This window comes from Ursus arctos, unplaced genomic scaffold (assembly GCF_023065955.2).
Source record: "Ursus arctos isolate Adak ecotype North America unplaced genomic scaffold, UrsArc2.0 scaffold_26, whole genome shotgun sequence".
Lineage (NCBI taxonomy): Eukaryota > Metazoa > Chordata > Mammalia > Carnivora > Ursidae > Ursus > Ursus arctos.
This window is the reverse complement of record NW_026622941.1, coordinates 38,994,377-39,016,033: the sequence shown is the minus strand read 5'-3', so window position 1 is coordinate 39,016,033 and position 21,657 is coordinate 38,994,377. Positions and strand designations below refer to the sequence as shown.

Here is a 21,657-nt window from a genome sequence, read left to right as displayed (position 1 = left end):
CTTTAGGATGAAATGCTCTGAATACATCTGTGAAATCCATCTGGTCCAGTGTGTCATTCAAAGCCCTTGTTTCCTTGTTGACCTGCTTAGATGACCTGTCCATTACTGTAAGTGGGGTGTTAAAGTCCCCTACTATTACTGTATTATTCTTAATGAGTCTTTAAGTTTGTTATTAATTGATTTACATATTTGACTGCTCCCAAATTAAGGGCATAAATATTTATAATTGTTAGATCTTGTTGGAGAGCTCTTTATTATGAAAGCAACATTAAGGGGCTAAAAGTAAAACTTTGGCTTTCTCTTTTTTGCCACCATCCTGCTGTGTGTGGCTGGCTGGTTCTCGCCATGTCCTCTCACAAGACTTTCAGAATCAAGCGATTCCTGGCCAAGAAACAAAAGCAGAACCATCCCATTCCCCAATGGATTTGGATGAAAACTGGTAATAAAATCAGGTACAACTCCAAGAGGAGGCACTGGAGAAGAACCAAGCTGGGTCTATAAGGCATCACACATCATGAGATGAAATACCTAACTGGCATTCATATTTAATTAAGCTGCGTAAAGATCATGTATTCTCTCCTATCACTCTGTAAACATCCTTCCTACCTGGCCAGGAGCCACGTTTTATCAGGGAGATGATTTTTCTCTGTTCCTAGGCCTCTGCACCAGTAGATTGGTTCAGTAATAAATGTGAGACCTTTCAGCTCTACTGCTGTTGTGTTTCTCATTTGTGAAGTACTGAATTCCCCTCTCCTGTCAGATCATGTATAGCACGTCAGATAGAACTTTCTGCAGTGATAGAACTGTCCCTTGATAATCAAGTATGTAAAGTATGGTTAGGGGGCACCTGGGTGGGGTGGTTCAGTGCCTTAGGCACAGGTCATGATCTCAGGGTCCTGGGATCGGGCTCTCCGCTGAGCGGGGTATCTGTTTGTCCTTCTGCCCCTCCCCCTGCTCATGCCCTCTCTTTCTCAAAAAAATAAATAAAATCTTTAAAAAAACAATAAAAGTAAAACTTGGGGGTGGTATGCTGATTCTGTGGCAGAAGGTACCAAGATTGAGTAAAAGTGTAGATAATTGAGAAAGTGAGGGATACCCAGCTGAGGTATCAAATTGTCCCAAATATATATACAGAAGACAGGTGATGCATGAATAGAGAGCATTGCCATTACCAGCTTGTAAACAAATGTTGGTTAAATTCACCCTTTGCCTGGTTCTAATTACATGCTAAATGGGATCCATTAGCATTGTATACACTCTCTTCTATAGTAATTACTAAGCAGTATCTGAGTACTAGGGGATAGTGAACCTCAGCCCTTATTAAGAGAGCAGAATAAAGAGTGAAAGTCTCCTCTAATTTTCTCTATAATATTCATATATGACTTATGAAAAACATTGCACAGGTGACCATTGACTACTGAATTTTAAAAGTACTTCCATCAATAGCTTTGCTATGCCAGACATGAGGAAAACATTTCAAGAATTAAGCAGGTTGAAGGTGACTGGTTTGCTAAAGGTGACTTAGCTTTTGTATCTCATTCTGGAAAGGAGGTCAAGTACAGTTCATCTTCATGAGAGATGGACTCCATTATGCAATTACTGTCCTCCTATAAGGGTACCTGAATGCTCTGGCATACTGACACAACCTGATAGGATGAGATTTAGATATGACCACTTTCAAAATCAGTTGATTCATTACATTGATAATATGATAATTTCCTCTTTGGAAGAGGAAGCCAAGGGCATTTATATGGCTGATTTAGGGCCAAGGCCAATCAGTCAAATATCTCAGAATATCCAAGTTGAGGCCTCTAGGGACATTTCACAAAAAGTAAAGAACAAATTACTATCCCATCTGGGTCCCACTAATGAGAAAAGAGCACAAGGTCTTGCGGAGTTAACAGATTCTGGTAGACACATATACTGCATTTGGGTATCCTGTCCTCTCTAATAGGGAGTGATTAGGAAAAAAAACCCACTCAATTCAAATGAACTGGAACAAAGGAAGTCTTTGAGGATATGCAAAGGGTAAGAGCACAAGCTGCACCTCTGGGACAATATAATCCTAATGGACCAATGATTTTAGATGTGTATACTACAAAAACTCAGATAGCCTGGAGTTATTAGCAAAAGTCCAATTCTGACACCAAAAGGCACTACTGGTATTCAGATTCAGAAAACTATGCTATGACTAAGTACAAACCATTTGAGACACAATTACTAGTACACTGTTAAGCTCTGGTGGAAACAGCCCATATGGCTGAAGGACAAACAATTACCAAGATATGTATTTTGATATGAGTGATGTCAAAAAGACATTCAAATAAAGAAAGAGCTGTACAACAAAGTCCTTTGGTAAAACGTAAATGTTATACTTCGGAATATGCTGAAATGTAGTAAGTGCAGCATATTCATGAGCAGGTAGTGTCTCTCCACTTCTAGGATCAATGATAGAACACTTTCTCCTATTGGTGAGTGGTCTGAATTTTATGACTCTCTGAAGTGTAATAGGCTTTTTGCTCCACCAGTGGGAGCCCCTGTACTGAAAAAGGACACTTCATATGGAAGTCTGCTGCTATTTGCCCAGCAGACCGTAAATCCCTACTTGAGAAAGGCAAAGGCACAGACATTTTAACGATATTTAGACCCCAATCCATGAGCACAGAATGTCTTTCCATTTCTTTGTGTAGTATTCAATTTCTTTCATTAGTGTTTTACAGTTTTCAGAGTACAGGTCTTTTACCTCTTTGGTTAAGTTTATTCCTAGGTACTAAAGTACCTTGTAAACGGAATTGTTTTCTTAATTTGTTAATTTCTCTTTCTGCTGCTACATTATTAGTGTATAGGAATGCAACAGATTTCTGTATGTTGATATTGTATCCTGTGACTTTACTGAATTCATTTATCAATTCTATTATTTTTTGGTGGGGTCTTTGGGGTTTTCTATATATAGTATCATGTCATCTGCAAATAGCAAAAGTTTTACCTCTTTACCAGTTTGGATGCCTTTTATTTCTTTTTGTTGTCTGATCACTGTGGTTAGACCTTCCAGTGCTATGCTGAATGTATGAATATAAGTGGTGGGAGTGGACATGCCCTACAATCCAGTAATCATACTACTGGGTATTTACCCCCAAAATACAAAACCACTAATTCAAATGAATACATGCACCCTTATGTTTATTGCAGCATTATTTACAATAGCCAAACTGCGGAAGCAGCCCAAGTGTCCAATGACAGATGAATGGACAAAGAAGATGTGATATATATATATATACACATATGTATATATATATATATATATATAGTGGATATATAATGGAATATATATATGTATGTATATATATATATATATATATATATATATATATATATATAAAATGGATTATTCAGCCACAAAAAGAATGAATTCTTGCCATTTGCAACAACATGGATGGAGCTAGAGAATATAAAGCTAAGTAAAGTAAGTCAGTCAGAGATAGACAAATACCATATGATCTTACTCATACGTGGAATTCAAGAAACAAAACAAATGAGCAAAGGAAAAAGAAGAGAGAGAAACAAACCAAGAATCACTCTTCTTTTAAAAGATTTATTTATTTATTTGAGAGAGAGAGAGCAAGCATGGGGGGATGGGGGACAGAGAGAGAGGGACAGAATCTCTAGGAGACTCCCTGCTAAGTAAGGAGCCTGTTGTGGGGCTCGATCTCAGGACCCTGAGATCATGACCTGAGCTGAAATCAAGAGTTGGATGCTTAATGACTGAGCCACCCAGGCACTCCAAGAATCAGACTCTTAACTATAAAGAAACTGATGGTTACCAGAGGGCAGGTGGGTGGGGGGATGGGTGAAATAGGTGAAGGGGAATTAGAGTACACTTATCATGATGAGCACTGAGTAGTGTATAGAATTATTGAATCACTATATTGCACACCTGAAACTAATATAACGCTGTATGTTAACTATATTGGAATTAAATTTTAAAAAAAGAAAAGGCACAAGTAATTTTGCACAATGGGCTGTACTGAAAGCAGTGCATAGAGCAATACAAAAAGAACTAAATCTTGCTCTAGAACAGTCCTAACTGTTATAAAATGCTATATAAAAAAAGTGTGGGTATCACAAATTCTTAGTCTAGAGCCAATGGCCCAAGGGTATAGATGATAAATATTTAATGAATGAACAATTAAAGACTACTGTATGTGAGGAACACAACTGTGGAAGGCCTGTGGAATTTTATTTTATTATTATTTTGAAAGATTTATGTATTTATTCTAGAGAGAGCGAGAAAGAGCGAGTGGGGGTGGGGAGGGGCAGAGGGAGAAAGAGAATCCCAAGCAGACTCTCCAATGAGCATGGAGACCAACAGGGACTCAACCTCATGACCCTGAGATCACAACCCGAACCCAAACCAAGTCGGACACTTAACTGACTGCCCCACCCAGGCGTGCTGGTCTGTGGAATTTTAGAAAGAAAATTAAAGTAGATCATATGGATGCTCGCCAAAAGAACCCACTTACTGTCTCAGAGGAGAATCAGCATGGCAAGATGATGCCTTGGTCCACTGCCTGTAGGTAGCCACTTAGATACATGAAATGAGCAGGCACGGTAGTGTCCAAGTCATACAACAATGAATTTACCGAAAACATATTCCACTGCCATCCACCAGTCACTAACGTGGAAGTTACAAATGTAATTTCCTGAATGTTAACAAGAGAAAAACTACCTGAAACTGGCCTTGGGAAAATCGCCAAGAACAAAGACTGACCCAAAGCTGACAAGTGATTGACACAGGGTAATGGCTAATATCTCTGAGGGATTCAAAAGGACTTTACAGAAACGACACTTATACTTACTCTTATACAGCAGCTAAAACACCATCAAGGTCTGGGAAATAGGCATTTTATGTCAATTTGGAGCCATAACCAACATCTTATTGGATCAAGGAACACATTTCAAAACACATTACAAAAATGGGTCAAAAGAACCCTTAAAACCTATGGAGCAGTGACCTAATTGAAAAATTAGAATGGGAAATTTAATTATTTTTATTAAAGACATGGTAAGATCATGAAGGGCTTAGGTCCTAGCTCCATTGGGTGAACGCGTGCCTCACAAGAAAATGAAGAGTGGTAAATGTGGAACCTCCTCCTTTTATTTTTAAGATTTTATTTATTTATTTGAGAGAGAGGGTGAGCAAGAGAGCAGCAGCAAGAGGAGGGGCAGAGGCAGAGGAAGAAGCGGACTCCCTGCTGAGCAGATAGCATGTCTGGGGCTCAATCCCGGGACTCAGAAATCATGACCTGAGCTGAAGGCAGACACTTAATTGACTGAGCCCCAGTGTACAACCACTTTAAAGAGATTTCTGGACATTGGAGGTTTTTGTTGTGGTGTGGTTCTTGTTATCAGCTCTGGTATCCCAGGCCTGGGACTACATTTGCATGTTTGAGCTAAAGGAAAGTAGCTTCTCAAAATACTACCTCTATTCTTTTGAATTAGACTGTATTTATTCCTAAGGCACCTCTGGGTTGAGTATTGAACTTGCCTTATGCAGCCAAACTAGAATTGATTATAAGTGCCACCCTACGGTAATTTTATGATGGTTTATCTCCTCGACTCTAACATCTCTCTATGGGAATGGACAAAGGAGAGGTGCTTACAAGGTTCCTATTGGCACTTTATAAGCTTCCTTTTTTTTTTTAAATCATTTATAAGATGCAACATTTCCCATCCTTTTATTGTCAACCTTTCTGTACCTGATATGTAAGGTATAATTCTTTTAAGGAGCATTTAGTTGATAAACTCTTGGTCAAAGAATTTAGTCTGCTTACATTTAACATAACTACTGATGTAGTTGGATTTAACTTCCCACCTCACCACTGTCACACCTGCTCTGTTCCTTTTTCTCTCCTTTCTTGCCTTCTTTTGGATTAACTTTTTTTTAACCCCTTCATTCTTTCCTTTTTATTAGGCAATCTTTTACTCTTATTTTAGCTATTACTCTGGATATTACCACATGCATCCTATAAATTAGTACTTTTACCACTTACTGAGCGATGTAAGGATCTTAGCATAGTTTTAACACTTTTTACCCCCTCTAACTTTTTGTGTAGTTATTGTCATGTATTTTGATTATATACATGTGTGTGTGTATATACATGTATATCCATATGTATGTGTAGGTATAATCCTCAAGACATTACTGTTACTATACATATAAATATTCACTTAAACTTACATGATGGGTATTAAGGAGGGCATGTGATGAACACTGGGTGTTATATGCAACTAATGAATCGTTGAACACTACATCAAAAACTAATGATGTACTATATGTTGGCTAATTGAACTTAATTAAAAAAAGATACAAATAAAAAAAAGAAAAAATAAACTTATGTGTTCAAACTTTCAGTTGCTCTTAATTCATCCCTCTAGTTCAATGTTTCCATTTAGGAACATATTCCCTCTACGTAAGGAAATCCTTTCAGTATTTCTCTTGTGAAAGTATACTGGTGCTAAATGTCCTTAGGTGCTGTTTGTCTGAAAATATTTCCCTTTCAATTTTTTTCTGAAAAGGCAGACTTTCAATAACTGTTTTTATTACCAGTTTAAGTCACGAAGTTACAAAGTACTTAGCAATTTCTGAAAGAGTATTATTGTTTTTAAAAAAAGGCTCATTCATTACAAACCTGATGTCTAGTATTTCATTGGTATACCACTGTTCAAAGGTCCTGGCCAAAAAATCTCAAACAAAACATTCAATCCAATGTTTTAAGCCTCACTTTGCTAATTAAGTTTGTGTGAATTTGAGGCCTCTAAAAGACAAGGGACATGGAATCAGGCAGGGCTGGAGACACTGGCAATGCTTAAGCTGTCAGCCAGACTCCAGACAGCAAGACCAGACAATTTTTTCCTGGGTTACTCTACTTGAATTATTGTTCAATTAGTCAGCATAATATATCTTTAAAGAAATGAAAAATTAACATGCTAAGGAAGTTACTGCATTATTTGGACTACATGTCATAATTATATTTAGCAAATTCAGATAGCCACAATAAAAATAGCCTCCATCATCTGCAGTTACAAAGATAACGATTATCCATCTGGCTTTTTATCTTTGCTGGACAATAATACAGAACTAATGAGCTATAAATGATACTATTTTATGTCATAAAATATGAGATTTTTTTCATTTATGTTTATAAGCACTTACTGCTTGAGTCAAGGTTAGGCTTGTTAAATAATTAAAGGGAATTTTATTATAGGAACATGTATTTCTATCATTCTAAAAGAATAAAATGCATATAAAAACAGCTTTTATTTTTGTTTGCAACCTGTGAAATTGAGTTATTTTGCTGATGCGAAATAATAATAACTAATTTTAGGACAATTCTACGTAGCTTCTGAAAATGCTACACACCCACTTCTTAAATGCATCAAATTTATAGCATGTCCCATCTCAGACTTGGCCAGAGCAAAATTATGGAAATGACTGATGGCTCAGCTGAAACAAAAGGTAATTAACTTGTTGGGAACAGGCTATGGAACAAGGGAGCACAAAGCTAGAAGAAAAGACTTTTTATTTAAAGGCAAAATATCCTAAGTGGCCCTGTGGCACAGGCAATTTTTAGTTTCACACTCACCAACGTGTATGTGATCTCCCACCCTTAATTTCTTTCATCTTAAGTGGCTGATTTGGATGGACTCATTGAGAATGATGTCCATAAGAGAAAAATCTTTCTGTGGTTAAATTTAACTTGTGATAAGTTTGCGGAAGTTACAGGTAAAGAGGATAGTGAAGAGGTCCGCTATGATCCATTTATTTGAAGGTCAAACCAGCTTCACTGTATACTCTGAAGGACTTTCTCAGTGGTGCTTACATAGGCAGCTATTCTCAGGTCCAATCCTAGGTTATACTTCGTGGCTGTGTACATGATTTGCCTGGCAGAAAATTCCACAGGGTAAGCTAAACCAGAAAGCATAATGTCTTTGTTGGATATTCTGTTTTGGAACACTGCTGTGGATACAATGGGAAAAGTTCAATGGTGTTTTCTAAATTTTCTTTCTAAACTATCTTGAACAGACATGAGAAAGTGGTGGTTAGAATCTCTTTCATACTTGAAGGTCAAACAGCCATAGCTGACATGATTTATATTCTTTAGCCACTCAAAGTAAGTTACTGTCACTCCTTCAGCATTCAAGTATAGATTAGGAATAACCATAATGTTCCTCCTCAGAAAAATCTTATCAGCTTCTCTAATTGTCTGTTCATCGGCAGTTTCAGCAATAATCTTGGCTTTGATTCTGGGTGCACTAGATTTGGTCACCTGCTCTCATTGGCAATAGGGATGAGTATGCCAGTTTGCCTGCAGGATGCTTCTTTCCTAGGGCTTTGCCTTGGAGAAATTCAGGATTGATCCTGAATCTGAATTCCATATGCTCCCATTAGATTCAGCAACACCAACACATTTAGCAAAATTACAATGTAAATATAGACTACAAAATTGCCAAATCCCTAAAAAACAAATATTTTACCTCCAAACCCTGGTGTCATTCCTAAAATGTTCATGAAAGACGCTTCGTTAAGGAAATTTTCAATCCCATGCAAAACACTACAGCCAGTTGAAGAGAGATGTGGGCGAATGCCACCCAGACTGATGGATTTACCAGGATGGCAGGCATGTGCATTAATTTACACGCCCTATGGTGCTGGCATAGGTGTCAGCAATCTAGAACATCTCTCGCTCGCATGCGCCCATGTCTGCGGAAGGCACATCAACGCTGGGACCAATAAAACCTTTTTTTGTGAGTTCTACGGTGAACCCCCTCGTGATCTTTTCCAATTCATTACTGGTGTAGTTCTTGGTATTAACACCAGCATTAGCCCCCCCCACCCCCGCAAATGGCACATCAACCACAGCACATGTAGATGTCACAAGAGAAGCCAAAACTTTTACTTACTTCACGTTCACATCTTTGCTGTCACGCGAACGTGCAGTGCTGCCTGTGCTGGGCCCCAGAGCCCCGGATGAGCTCCCTGGCACTGTTGTCGTGCGGGATGGGGAAGCTCAGGCTCAGCAAGTGGTTGCAGGGCTTGACCAGTCGCAGGATGCCACGCACCCAGTTCCGCTTCTGCTCCTCACTCTCCCCGTTCTGGACGTGTGCCACCAGCTTGTCCTCCAGGATGCTGGCCTCGTGGCTGAAGAACCTTTCCACTACCTCGAAGAAGAAGGTGCTTTTCTCCCAGCCCGCCGCCGCCATGCTGTCCCGTAGCCAGGTTCCAGAGGCAGTGACATTTCGTCCAAGCGGCGCCCGCCCTTGGAGGCCCGGGGGAGGGCTGCCTTTTAAACTTCACGCCTTTCCCGCAGTCTTCTCCCCTCACGCCACCCGCCACCTGACTGGGAACAGTCGACCGCGTGGCGCAACACCGCCTGCGACCGCGAGGCGGGACCGGCATCCCCTGCGCGCCTGCGCACTGACCTCCCCTCCGCCCAACTCGCAGGGCGCAAGGAGCGAGGCGGCAGTGGAGTTCTCTCTCCGTTTTTGAGCTACATTCTCTTTCATTCTGAGGTACATTTTGAGGTGTAGAACTCTTGTCTGCATTTATTTTCTTTCATCATTTCCAGAATAGCAGCCCATTGCCTTAAGGCTTCCGTCACATTTGTTGGGAAGTTTTCGGTCTACGGGCTGTTCTTTCGAAGGCAGTCTTGCCCCTACGTCTTTCTGAGACCAAAACATGGAGGCCCTTGACCCAAGGCCCTTTCTTGCCCCACCGTTGGGTCGTTCCTGAACAGAGAGGGTGTCTGCATGTTTAAGGAATTCAGCCGGCAGCAGCAGGCTCCGGGCACCCTCAGGCCGGGGGCGCGCGCTCGGGCGGAAAGAGGGCTGTGCGGGCTGGAGGCGCACCCGAGGCTCTGTGGGCGGGAAATTCGAGGCGCCGGAGGTTTGGAGCCCGAGAACCAGAGTGTGCTGGCTGCGGGTGGGCGTATCAGCCAGACTGCAGGACCCTCACCCTGTAGAAAGTGACCGGTGGGAAGGAAGCCAAACATGAAACCCCGAAGCACAAGTCCAGGCCAGGACCACAGTTGTCTGTGCCTAAAGGTGGCGCTTTTCGAATTTTCCTTTTTTTTAAAAAATTCTTATTTAAATTCAATTTAGTTCACATAGTGTATTATTCGTTTCAGAGGTTTTTGTCTTTCGTCTCTGTTTTTAAATTTTTCTCTTTGTCTTTGGTTTTCAGTAGTTTATTATGAAGTGGTGAGCTGTGGTTTCTTTTGTATTTATCCTGCTGGAGGTTCATAGTTATTAAGCGACTCTCTTCATCCTCAAACCCACCATTATGCTTTGTGATGTGCAGGTTCTGGGAAGTATATTTGACAACAGACTTCTCTTAGGTTCTGGCACTAAAAGGAGACTACTTGCTGTTTCTCTTAGCACCCCAGTAATAGCTGGGGTTCCACTCTCCAGCTTTCTCTCAGCACTCCCAGAACTAGTCCCCTTATGCCCTCTTAAACATGACGGCAGCAAGAAAGTTCCCCTTCTCAGCTCCACAGGGTCCCTCCTTTGAACTCCTGAGATAGCAGCACAGATGGGCACTGTGCTCTTCAGGGGTCTGAGTCCCAGCTCACAGAGAATCTCCTGCAGGCTTCTAGTGGCTGGCCATCCAAATGCATCTCTTTGTTCCCCTAGCCCTAAGGATAGTAGCTACTTCCTGTAATTACTACATCTGTATCACCATGATGTCCCCTTTCTGCTTTTCGAATTTTTCTTTTTAAAAATATTTGAAAACATTTAAAAACACCATGATGTACCCTTTCTGCTTTTCGAATTTTCCTTTTAAAAACATTTCTTATTTAAATTCAATTTAGTTCACGTAGTGTATTGTTAGTTTCAGAGGCAGAATTTAGTGATTCCTCAGTTGCATACAATACCCAGTGCTCATTACATCAAGTGCCCTCTGTAATGCCCATCACCCAGTTACCTAATCCTCCACCCTCCTCTCCTCCACCAACCCTCAGTTTGTTCCCCATAGTTACGAGTTTCTTATGGTTTGCCTCCCTCTCTGTTTTCGTCTTATTTTATTTTTCCTTCCCTTCCCCTATGTTCATCTTTTTTTCCCTTAAATTCCACATATGAGTGAAATCATATAGTATTTGTCTTTCTCTGAGTTATTTCACTTAGCATAATACCCTCTAGTTCCATCCACGTGGTTGCAAATGGCAAGATTTCATTCTTTTTGTTGGCTGAGTAATTCCATTGTATATATGGATACCACATCTTCTTTATCCATTCATCTGTTGATGGACATCTGGGCTCTTTCCATATTTTGGCTATTGTGGACATTGCTTCTATAAACATTGGGGTGAATGTGCCCCTTTGAGTCACTATGTTTGTATCCTTTGGATAAATACCTAGTTCTGCAGTTGCTGGGTCGTAGGGTAGTTTTATTTTTAACTTTTTGAGAAACCTCCATATTGTTTTCCAGAGTAGCTGCACCAGTTTGCATTCCCACCAACAGTGTAAGAGGGTTCCCGTTTTCTCACATCCTCACCAACATCTGTTGTTTCCTGAGTTGTTAATTGTAGCCATTCTGACTGGTGTGAGGTGGTATCTCATTGTGGTTTTGATTTGTATTTCCCTGATGCCAAGTGATATGGAGCATTTTTTTCATGTATGTCTTCATTGGAGAAATATCTCTTCATGTCTTCTGCCCATTTCTTGCTTAGATTTTTTATTTTTGGGATGTTGAGTTTGATAAGTTCTTTATAGGTCTTGGTTACTAGCCCTCTATCTGATAAGACATTTGCAAATATCTTCTCCCATTGTTTTAGTTGTCTTTTGGTTTTGTCGACTGTTTCCTGTGCTATGCAAAAGCCTTTTATCTTGATGAAGTCCCAGTAGTTCATTTTTGCTTTTGTTTCCCTTGCCTTTGGAAACGTGTCTTGCAAGAAGTTGCTGTGGCCGACATCAAAGAAATTGCTGCCTATGTTCTGCTTTAGGATTCTGATGGATTCCTGTCTCACAGTTAGGTCTTTGATCCATTTTGAGTCTATTTTTGTGTATGGTATAAGAAAATGGTCCACTTTCATTCTTCTGCACAAGGCTGTCCAATTTTCCCAACACCATTTGTTGAAGAGACTATCTTTTTTCCATTGGATATTCTTTCCTGCTTTGTTGAAGATTAATTGACCGTACAGTTGTGGGTTCATTTCTGGGTTTCTGTTTTGCTCCATTGAACTGTATGTCTATTTTTGTGCCAGTACCATTCTATCTTGATGATTACAGCTTTGTAATGCAGCTTGATGTCTGGAATTGTGATGGCACCAGCTTTGATTTTCTTTTTCAACATTACTTTGGCTATTCAGAGTCTTTTCTGGTTCCATACAAATTTTAGAATTGCTTTTCGAATTTTTCAACTTCTGTTTAACTGTGTTTTCATATGAAATTATACTGCTGTTCCATTCTGTCTTTTATTTTTGTGACTCTAAACATATATTAGATCTTACCATTTCCCACACGATTTTAATGATTTTATGCTGTGTTTTCTATTTTTTGTCTTTGTATTTCAGTGAGAATATTTTCTATTGACCCCATTCTAATTTATTGATTCTTCTGTTCCTAGTGTGTTTGATAATTATATTTTTCAATTTTAGCATTTATGTTTGATTCTATTTTATAGATTCCAGTTCTCTAGAGAAATTCTCCATTTTGCCATCTATTTACTTGAACACATTAATCAAAGTTGTTTTAAAATATATGTCTAGGGGCGCCTGGGTGGCACAGCGGTTAAGCGTCTGCCTTCGGCTCAGGGCGTGATCCCGGCATTATGGGATCGAGCCCCACATCAGGCTCCTCCACTATGAGCCTGCTTCTTCCTCTCCCACTCCCCCTGCTTGTGTTCCCTCTCTCGCTGGCTGTCTCTATCCTGTCGAATAAATAGATAAAATCTTTAAAAAAAATAAAATAAAAAAAATAAAATATACGTCTAAAGAGATCACAAGTGTCGCCAGGGATGTGGAGAAAAGGGAATCCTTGTGCACTGTTGGTGGGTATGTAAATAAGTACAGCCATTATAGAAGACAGTATGGGGAGTCATTAAAAAATTAAAAATAGAGCTAATCTATCCAGCAGTCCCACTTCTAGGTGTGTATTCAAAGGAATGAAATCACTACCTTTAAGAGATATGTGTACCCTCATGTTCATTGCAGCATTGTTCACAACAGCTAAGACATGGAAGCAACCTAAGTGTTTATCAACAAATGCATGGATAAAGAAAAAATATATATATAATGGAATAGTATTCAGCCATAAAAAAGAAGGAAAGCCTGCTATTTGTGACAATATGGATGACCCCTGAGGATATTATGCTAAGTGGAACCAGACCAAAAAAGACAAATACTGTATGATCTCACTTATGTGTAGAATCTAGAAAAGCCAAGCTCATAGAAGCAGAGACTAGGTTGGTGGTTGCCAGAGGCTACGGGTTGGGGAAATGAAGAGATCTTGGTCAAAGGGTATAAACTTCCAATTATAAATGAATAGTTCTGGGCATCTAATGTACAGTATGCTAACTATATCTGATTAATGACACTGTATTATATACTTGAAATTTGCTAAGACAGTAGACCATTAATGTTCTTACCACACACACAAAATGGTAAGTACGTGAGGTGATGGATATGTTAATTAGCCTTCTTGTGATAATTATTTCACAAGATATACATATGTCAAATCATCTTGTTGTACACTTAAACTCACACAATTATCATAGTTATCATAGTTCAATTATATCTTAATAAAGCCAGAGAAAGGCAAATGTTTGTTGAATAAATGCATGAATGAATGGATATGAGAAAAAGTTAAAATAAAAGCATATTTAATAACTTCAATATATAGATCACCCGTGAATATGTTTCTATGGTCTTTTTCTTCTTTTTTTGGTCATTTGACATTTTTAGAAATAAAATTGAGACTCTGGCTGCTGTTTTCTTACTCTAGAAAAGGATGACTTTTGCTTTGTGTAGGCAAAGGCGAATCATCTTAATTCAATCTAGGATTGAGCTGTTTCAAAATTGTGTTTCTATTGTTGTGAGGACTGGTCTATTTCTTGTTCAATATTGCTTCTAGAGTGTAGTGCTTCCATGACCTTCCATAGCTCTAACTAGAGAAGTCATTACCAGTCACCTTTTCTTGACAGACCCTGAGCTCCAATTTTGAACTACAGATCTGCTTGGCTTCTCAGCCTCATGGTCACTACTTTTTGCTCATCTTTTTATATTCTTGTCATGTGCTACTTAGGAAGTAGGTTAGTCTTAACCTTAAAGCATTTTGCCTCTTCTGGGGATCTTGGCCCAACAAGTCCTGGCTGCCTTGGTAGCCCTGAATTTCAAGTTTTGTGTCTATATACCTATGAACTGCCAGAGGTTCAGCTATGGCTCTCAGCCTCTTAGCTATCAGTTTCTGCTAGGCTTCTCAGTCTCTTAGCCATGCACCACTTACAAATAGACAAAGGCCTTGAGGATAACATAGAATAATACAGAATATCAAGCTCATTTCAGTGCACTTCTCTTCCCTGAGGTCTTGGTCTCTGACTCTTGACACCCTGTTAGACATTCCAATACTTTGAAACAGATGCTTTTTGCATTTTATTTATCTTCTAGTTCTCAAAAGGAATGTTGATCAGATTCAAGCCAATCCTACATGATCAGAAGTGAGATGTCTATATTCTTTATGACTAAGAAAAAGTGAGATTTCTAGAATGATAGCCTAACTTTAAGCGTAAAGCTCTTTCCAAAATGTCTTAGTGTGGGCTGTATTAAATATTTCTCTGTCATTTGGCTCTTAATATTCTTCCTGTGGATGCTCTATCTTCATCTCAATGATATTTAGGCATTCTTATTTTATTTTTTTGAAGATTTATTTATTTATTTGGGAGAGAGAAAGAGTGTGTATGTGTGTGTGTGTGTATGTGTGTGTGTGTGTGTGTGTGTGTGTGGTGGGAAGAGCAGAGGGAGAGAGGAGAGAGAATTTTCAAGCAGACTCCCTGCTGAGCATGGAATCCGACGTGGGGTTCCATCCCAGGACCCTGAGATCATGACATGAACCAAAATCAAGAGTCAGACCCTTAACCAGATGAGCCACCCAGGTGCCCCTAGGCATTGTTATTTTAATTTGCAGTTCCCAGATGACATTGATGTCAAGCATCTTTTGTATGTTTGTTTGCTATCTGTATATAATCTTTGGTGAGGTTATTTTGCCCATTTTTTACTTTGGTGGTTCATTTTCTTATTGTTGATTTTTAAGGGCTCTTTGTACATTTTGGTTTATCTGATGAATCTTTGTAAATATTTTCTTCCAATCCATGACTTGTCTTATTTTCTTGACTTTGAGAAGTAAAACTTTGAAAGTAACTCAGTCAATACCTTTTTTATTTTTTGGAAGTTTTGCCAATTCTAGATGTATTTTGCTATTTGTCAACCTCTATACATTTCTTACTGGAATTTTATATTTAACTGTTTTTGGAACTGACAAAACCACTGAAAGTGCGTTTCTTAAAAAAGATTTATTTATTTATTTATTTATTTATTTGAAAGAGAGCAAGAGTGAGGGAGGCGGGCAAGGGAAAAGGAGAGAAATCCTCAAGCAGACTCCCTGCTGAGCACAGAGACCGACATGGGGCTCAATCCCAGGACCCTGAGATCATGACTTCAGCTGAAATCAAGAGTCGACGTTTAACCGACTGAGTCACCCAGGTGCCCCCACTGAAAGTATTTTTAATACTGTTGAATTAACATGAAAATAGAAAGCATCCTTTTGTAGTTTTGTTCTCAGTACAACCCAAAAATTATGTGGTCTATTTATCATGTGAAAAAAACTCCATTACTTTTGTAAAGTTATAATTAAAAAATCAAAATTTGTGGGGCACCTGGCTGGCTTAGTTGGTGGGGCATGCAACTCATGATCTTGGGGTTCTGAGTTCAAGCCCCATGTTGGGTGTAGACCTTACTTAAAAAAAAAATCAAAATTTGTATTTTAACAAGTACCGAGTCAACATCTAATGAGGTAATGGGCTTTTTTAAAAAACATATTTTTTGCTATAATGCATTCTGCTTATTTTATTGGTGTCATGATTAATTTTCACTCCTGGGGTTAAATTCTGTGTTGTGTAGTTTTTAGTATATTGTGTTCAGTTGTTTAGATTTTGTCAAGAAAGGAAAGAATTAAAAACTCTACTTTCACTGTCATGATATATGTGCATTTTTATGTTCAAAAGTCACCATCTTTGATAAAATCCTAAATATTCCTTCTTTGTAGGAAATATTTTTGGATGAGATGGCTTTTTCACAGTCTAGAGAACAGCTGTATGTTGGAATTGTAGACCGTGAGGGCATTTAGATCATTTAGGATATTAAAAATGAAAGTATTTTCCTGTTATGCCTCATTATTTACAGAGGAGGAAACTGAGGCCCACAAAGCAGAATAATTTAGACAAAGTCAAAATGGGTTTGTGACCTTATAATCCATATCTTTTCCTAATCTACAGTGCTGTTTTATGAACCAAACTTGGACATCCAATCACTATATTCCACTACCCAGTAAGAATCAATAAAGTAAATGTCTTTTATATCACATTTATTTTATCAGTTGTTTGTTTGCTGGTTTCTTTGCTTGGCAGTTGTGATGTGCTTGGGTCTCATTTGATTTCCAAGTTCCCAGGTGCAGCCATAGATCCTGGTATCTCTGCCCACGAGTATCACTTTCTCTTCTGGGCAGTAGTGATGTCTGCCTAATAACTTCTCTTTTTCAGGTGATCAAAGCTGTGCCCTAGATGTCATAGTCACATGAATGGGAAAAAAAAAAAAATTTGGTTCACTAGGCAGGAGGCACTGCCTTCATGACCCTATCCCAAGGTATCCAGATCAAGTAAGGGAGGAGATATGCTGGTTGTATAGTATTTTTCTATGTACTGTTCACTCTTTGCTATCCTACATTTGCTGCCTCTGTTGTACTGAAGAGAAAGGAAGCTTCCTGCCTTAAATTCTGAACCAAATTGAATTTTGAATGATGACAGAGGTTTTGTAAGTATATCTCTTCTTTCAGAGAGCTGTAATCTTTTTGCCAAAATATTAGAACATTTTGTGAAATTTGCTGATATATGGGGAGTAAATATGGGATAAAATATTTGAAAGGGGACTGTTCAAGAAAATACACAGTTGCTGTACTTAGACACATGCTGATGAGCCCACTTTTCTTCATCACCCATCACTCAGACTCTGTCTTGAAAGGAATTCCCAAGTCCTAGGTCAGGCCCTCTAGAAAGTATGGCTAGCTTAGTATATGCCACAGGTGAGCATCTGAGACAGTCTTCTTCTCTATATGATATTAGGTGTCACATGAAACTAGAGAGTATGGAACTTTGTCATATGCAGATGTCACTCAAGCAGTGCCTTTGAGGACAGCACACTCAAGTATTTTATTAATGAAAATCTTGACAATGGAGTCTATTATGGACCTACTGTGTTTAACTCTTGAGTCTGAATTAAGCCGCAAAGATAATTCAAGTTTCTAGAGCACTTTCCAGAAGGGAATAATGGGCCTCACATTTCTTAGTGTGTTTTTAAACTTTCCTACCTTTCCATCTCTTTATCCCATACTTGTCTCTCCGTGATTTTCCCTGTATGGAATCATCCACACTGACATACTCTGGCTCTTTGTATTGATCAGAGAGACCAAGAAATCATGGCTTGGCCCTGCCCTCAGCCTTCCACTCTCTTACTCTTTGTCCCTTGTATTGGAGCACACCTGCTTGGCTTAGTGCTGCTCTACCATGTTAGAGCGAGGACTCGTGAGGCCTGGTTTCCTGACTATAGAAGAATGGGCAGGGTGGAGCTCATGGGAAAGGCCATGTGGGTAGAATACCTGGGAGAAGCAGAAGAGGCCTTCCTCTCTTGATTGTAGGGTTAGGGTCCAGGGTAGCAAGCTGATCGATCAGAGAACTATCTTCTTAGGTTGTGGGGGTAAACCCTTGATGGCTGCTCTCCAGTGCTTCTCAAATTTAGGACCATCCCAGAATCTTGGAGGCCCGACACTTCTGTACATAATAAGAGAAGGTTGTGAATATATGAGGGAGAGAGATCCCATCCTCACCCCACTGTCCCTGCCCTGGCCTTCACTATTCTTAAAGATTTTATTATCACATTCCACCAGGAATGGGTATCACTAGCTCTGGAAGTTGCAAATATCTGATGATAATGTGACCCACAGGAAATAGCCCTTGCTAGGTCTTAGGAAATGTAGTGTCATAGCTTATCAGAGCTCGTGTCTTCATCAGGAAAGTCAGGACATTTCCTCATGCTTGCCTCAGAGGAATAATAAAATCAAGTAAAATCTTGGGTTAAATATGGTTTTTTAAAAAGATTTATTTATTTGAGAGAGAGAGTAAGAAAGAGAGAGACAATGTATGGGGAGGGACAGAGGAGGAGGGAGAGAAGCAGACTCCGCTAAGCGTGGAGCTTGGCATAGGGCTTAATCCCATGACTGAGACCATGACCTGAGCCAAAATCAAAAGTCAGATGCCCAATCAATTGAGCCACCCAGGCACTCCAAATACGGTTTTGACGAAACTGAAGTGCTCCTTGTATGTTAAGGTTTACAATAATTACATTTAAAATGTATGTAAGCATGAAATTACCTGTCTGTTAGTCCTTTCATGGTTTTAGCACTGATCAGTTTAAAGTATAATGATCTATCCCTTTAAGAGGAATTGTTTTTATTTAGCTACAGCCAATTGTCTAAAAAAGGACCAAAATGGTTCAAACAGGGATCAGGGACGGAGTTCACCTTCATTTCCTGGTTCATGAAAGACCATATCTGAAACATACCAAACTGACTTTTAAAAAAGTATCTCTGAAGTCCTCTGCAGAACATGATGCTGCCATCTTTCTTGACTATCTAGTCCTCTTGTTTCTTAGCTGTCCTTATTGGAATGTTGTTCTTAATGTCTAGGTTAAATCTCTGGTATTGTTGCCTGATCTTTTTTACCCCTAGTCTTTTTGTTTTTTCATCATGATAAGTATAGTCTTTAATCCCCATCACCTATTTCACCCATCCCCCATCCTCCATCTACCTGTCCTCTGGTAACCTTCAGTTTTTTCTCTAAAGTTAAGAATCAGATTCTTGGTTTGTCTTTCTCTCTCTCTCTCTCTCTTTTCCTTTGCTTAAATTCCATACATGAGTGAAATCATGTGGTATTTGTCTTTCTCTGATTGACTTATTTTGCTTAGAATTATACTCTCTACTATGGACTCTGTGAAACAAACAAACTGAGGGCTTCAGAGGGGAGGCGGTTGGGGGAATGGGATAGGCTGGTGATGGGTAGTAAGGAGGGCACGTATTGCATGGTGCACTGGGTGTTATATGCAACTAATGAATTATGGAACTTTACATAAAAAAACAGGATGTATTGTTTGGTGACTAACATAATATAATAAAAAATATTATTATATAAAAAAAGAATTATACTCTCTAGCTCCATCCATATTGTTGCAAATAGCAAGATTTTATTCTCTTTGATGTCTTAGTAATATTCTATTGTGTATATATATACAGTATTTTTGTGTCCTTTGGATAAATACCAAGTAGTGCAGTTGCTGGATTGTAGGGTAGTTCTATTTTTAGCTTTTTGATGAACCTCCATCCTGTTTTCCAGAGTGGCTGCACCAGTTTGCATTCCCACCAACAGTGTAAGGGTTCCCCTTTCTCTGCATCCTCACCAACACCTGTTGTTTCTTGTGTTGTTGATTTTAGCCATTCTGATAGATGTGAGGTGGTATCTCATTGTAGTTATTTTTATTGAATTTTTTATTTAAGTTCAATTTAACTAACATATACTGTATTATTAGTTTCAGAGGTAGAATTTAGTGATTCCTCAGTTGCATACAATACCCAGTACTCATTACTTCAAGTGCCCTCCTTAATGCCTATCACCCAGTTACCCCATCCCCTTCACCTTCCCTCCAGTAACCCTGTTTGTTTCCTATACTTAAGTCTCTTATGGTTTGTCTCCCTCTCTGTTTTCATCTTATTTTATTTTTCCTTCCCTTCCCCTATGTTCATCTGTTTTGTTTCTTAAATTCCACATATGAGTGAAATCACATGGTATTTGTCTTCCTCTGACTGAGTTATTTCACCTAAGATAATACCCTCTACTTCCATCCACGTGGTTGCAAATGGCAAGATTTCATTCTTTTTGTTGGCTGAGTAATTCCATTGTATATATGGATACCACAAATTCTTTATCCATTCATCTGTTGATGGACATCTGGGCTCTTTCCATATTTTGGCTATTGTGGACATTGCTTCTAAAACATTGGGGTGCATGTGCCCCTTTGAGTCACTATGTTTGTATCCTTTGGATACATACCTAGTACTACAATTGCTGGGTCATAGGTAGCTCTATTTTTAACTTTTTGAGAAGCTTCCATATTGTTTTCCAGAGTAGCTGTACCAGTTTGCATTCCCATGAACAGTGTAAGAGGAGTCCCCTTTCTCCACATCCTTGCCAACATCTGTTGTTTCTTGAGTTGTTAATTTTAGAGCTGTTCCCCTAAGGTCAGGAACACATCAGGGATGTCCACTCTCACCACAGTTGTTCAACATAGTACTGGAAGTCCTAGCCTCAGCAGTCAGACAACAAAAAGAAATAAAAGGCATCCAGATTGGCAGAGAAGAAGTCGAACTTTCACTCTTTGTGGACTACATGATACTCTATGTAGAAAACCCAAAAACTCCACCCCAAAATTGCTAGAACTGATACAGGAATTTAGCAAAGTCACAGGCTATAAAATCAATACACAGAAGTCAGTTGCATTTCTATACACTAACAATGAGGCAGAACAAAGAGAAATCAAGGAATCAATCCCACTTACAATCGTACCAAAAACCATAAGATAACTAGGAATAAACCTAACCAAAGAGGTAAAGGATCTGTACTCATCAAAGTTTTGATTTGTATTTCCCTGATGATGAGTGATGTTGAGCATCTTTTCATGTGTCTGTTAGGCATCTGTATTTCTTCTTTGGAAAAATGTCTGTTTATGTCTTCTGCCTGTTTTTAAATTGGATTATTTGGTTTTGGGATATTGAGTTGTATAAGTTCTTTTTTTTTTTTTTAAGATTTTATTTGTTTATTTGACACAGAGAGAGCCAGCGAGAGAGGGAACACAAGCAGGGGGAGTAGGAGAGGAAGAAGCAGGCTCCTAGCAGAGAAGCCTGATGTGGGGCTTGATCCCAGAATGCTGGGATCATGCCCTGAGCCGAAGGCAGACGCTTAATCACTCCGCCACCCAGGCGCCCCTGTCTAAGTTCTTCATATATTTTAGATAGAAATCCTTTATCGGATATGTCATTTACAAATATCTTCTCTCATTCCATAGGTTGCCTTTTAGTTTTATTGTTTCCTTCTTTGTGCAGAAACTTTTATTTTGATGTAGTCATGATAGTTTATTTTTGCTTCTATTTCCCTTGCTTCAGGAGACATATCTAGAAAAATGTTGCTATGGCCAATGTCAGAGAAGTTAGTGCCTTTGCTATCTTCAAGGATTTTTGTGGTTTAGGTCTCACATTTAGGTCTTTAATCCATTTTGGGAGGGGAGCAGA

At 39.1% G+C, this 21,657-nt stretch overlaps 1 protein-coding gene and 1 pseudogene across 1 annotated transcript; one reads left to right on the top strand and one right to left on the bottom strand.

The window, feature by feature from the left end:
* The first annotated feature begins 307 nt into the window (after positions 1-307).
* LOC113257376 (60S ribosomal protein L39-like) lies at positions 308-524 on the top strand. Its single transcript, XM_044385373.2, has one exon. The coding sequence runs from the start codon at positions 346-348 to the stop codon at positions 499-501; it is 156 nt and encodes a 51-aa protein (XP_044241308.1). The 5' UTR covers positions 308-345; the 3' UTR covers positions 502-524.
* Positions 525-7,819: 7,295 nt separating this feature from the next.
* LOC113257477 (glutamate dehydrogenase 1, mitochondrial-like) lies at positions 7,820-9,261 on the bottom strand (annotated as a pseudogene).
* Between the last annotated feature and the right edge of the window lie 12,396 nt (positions 9,262-21,657).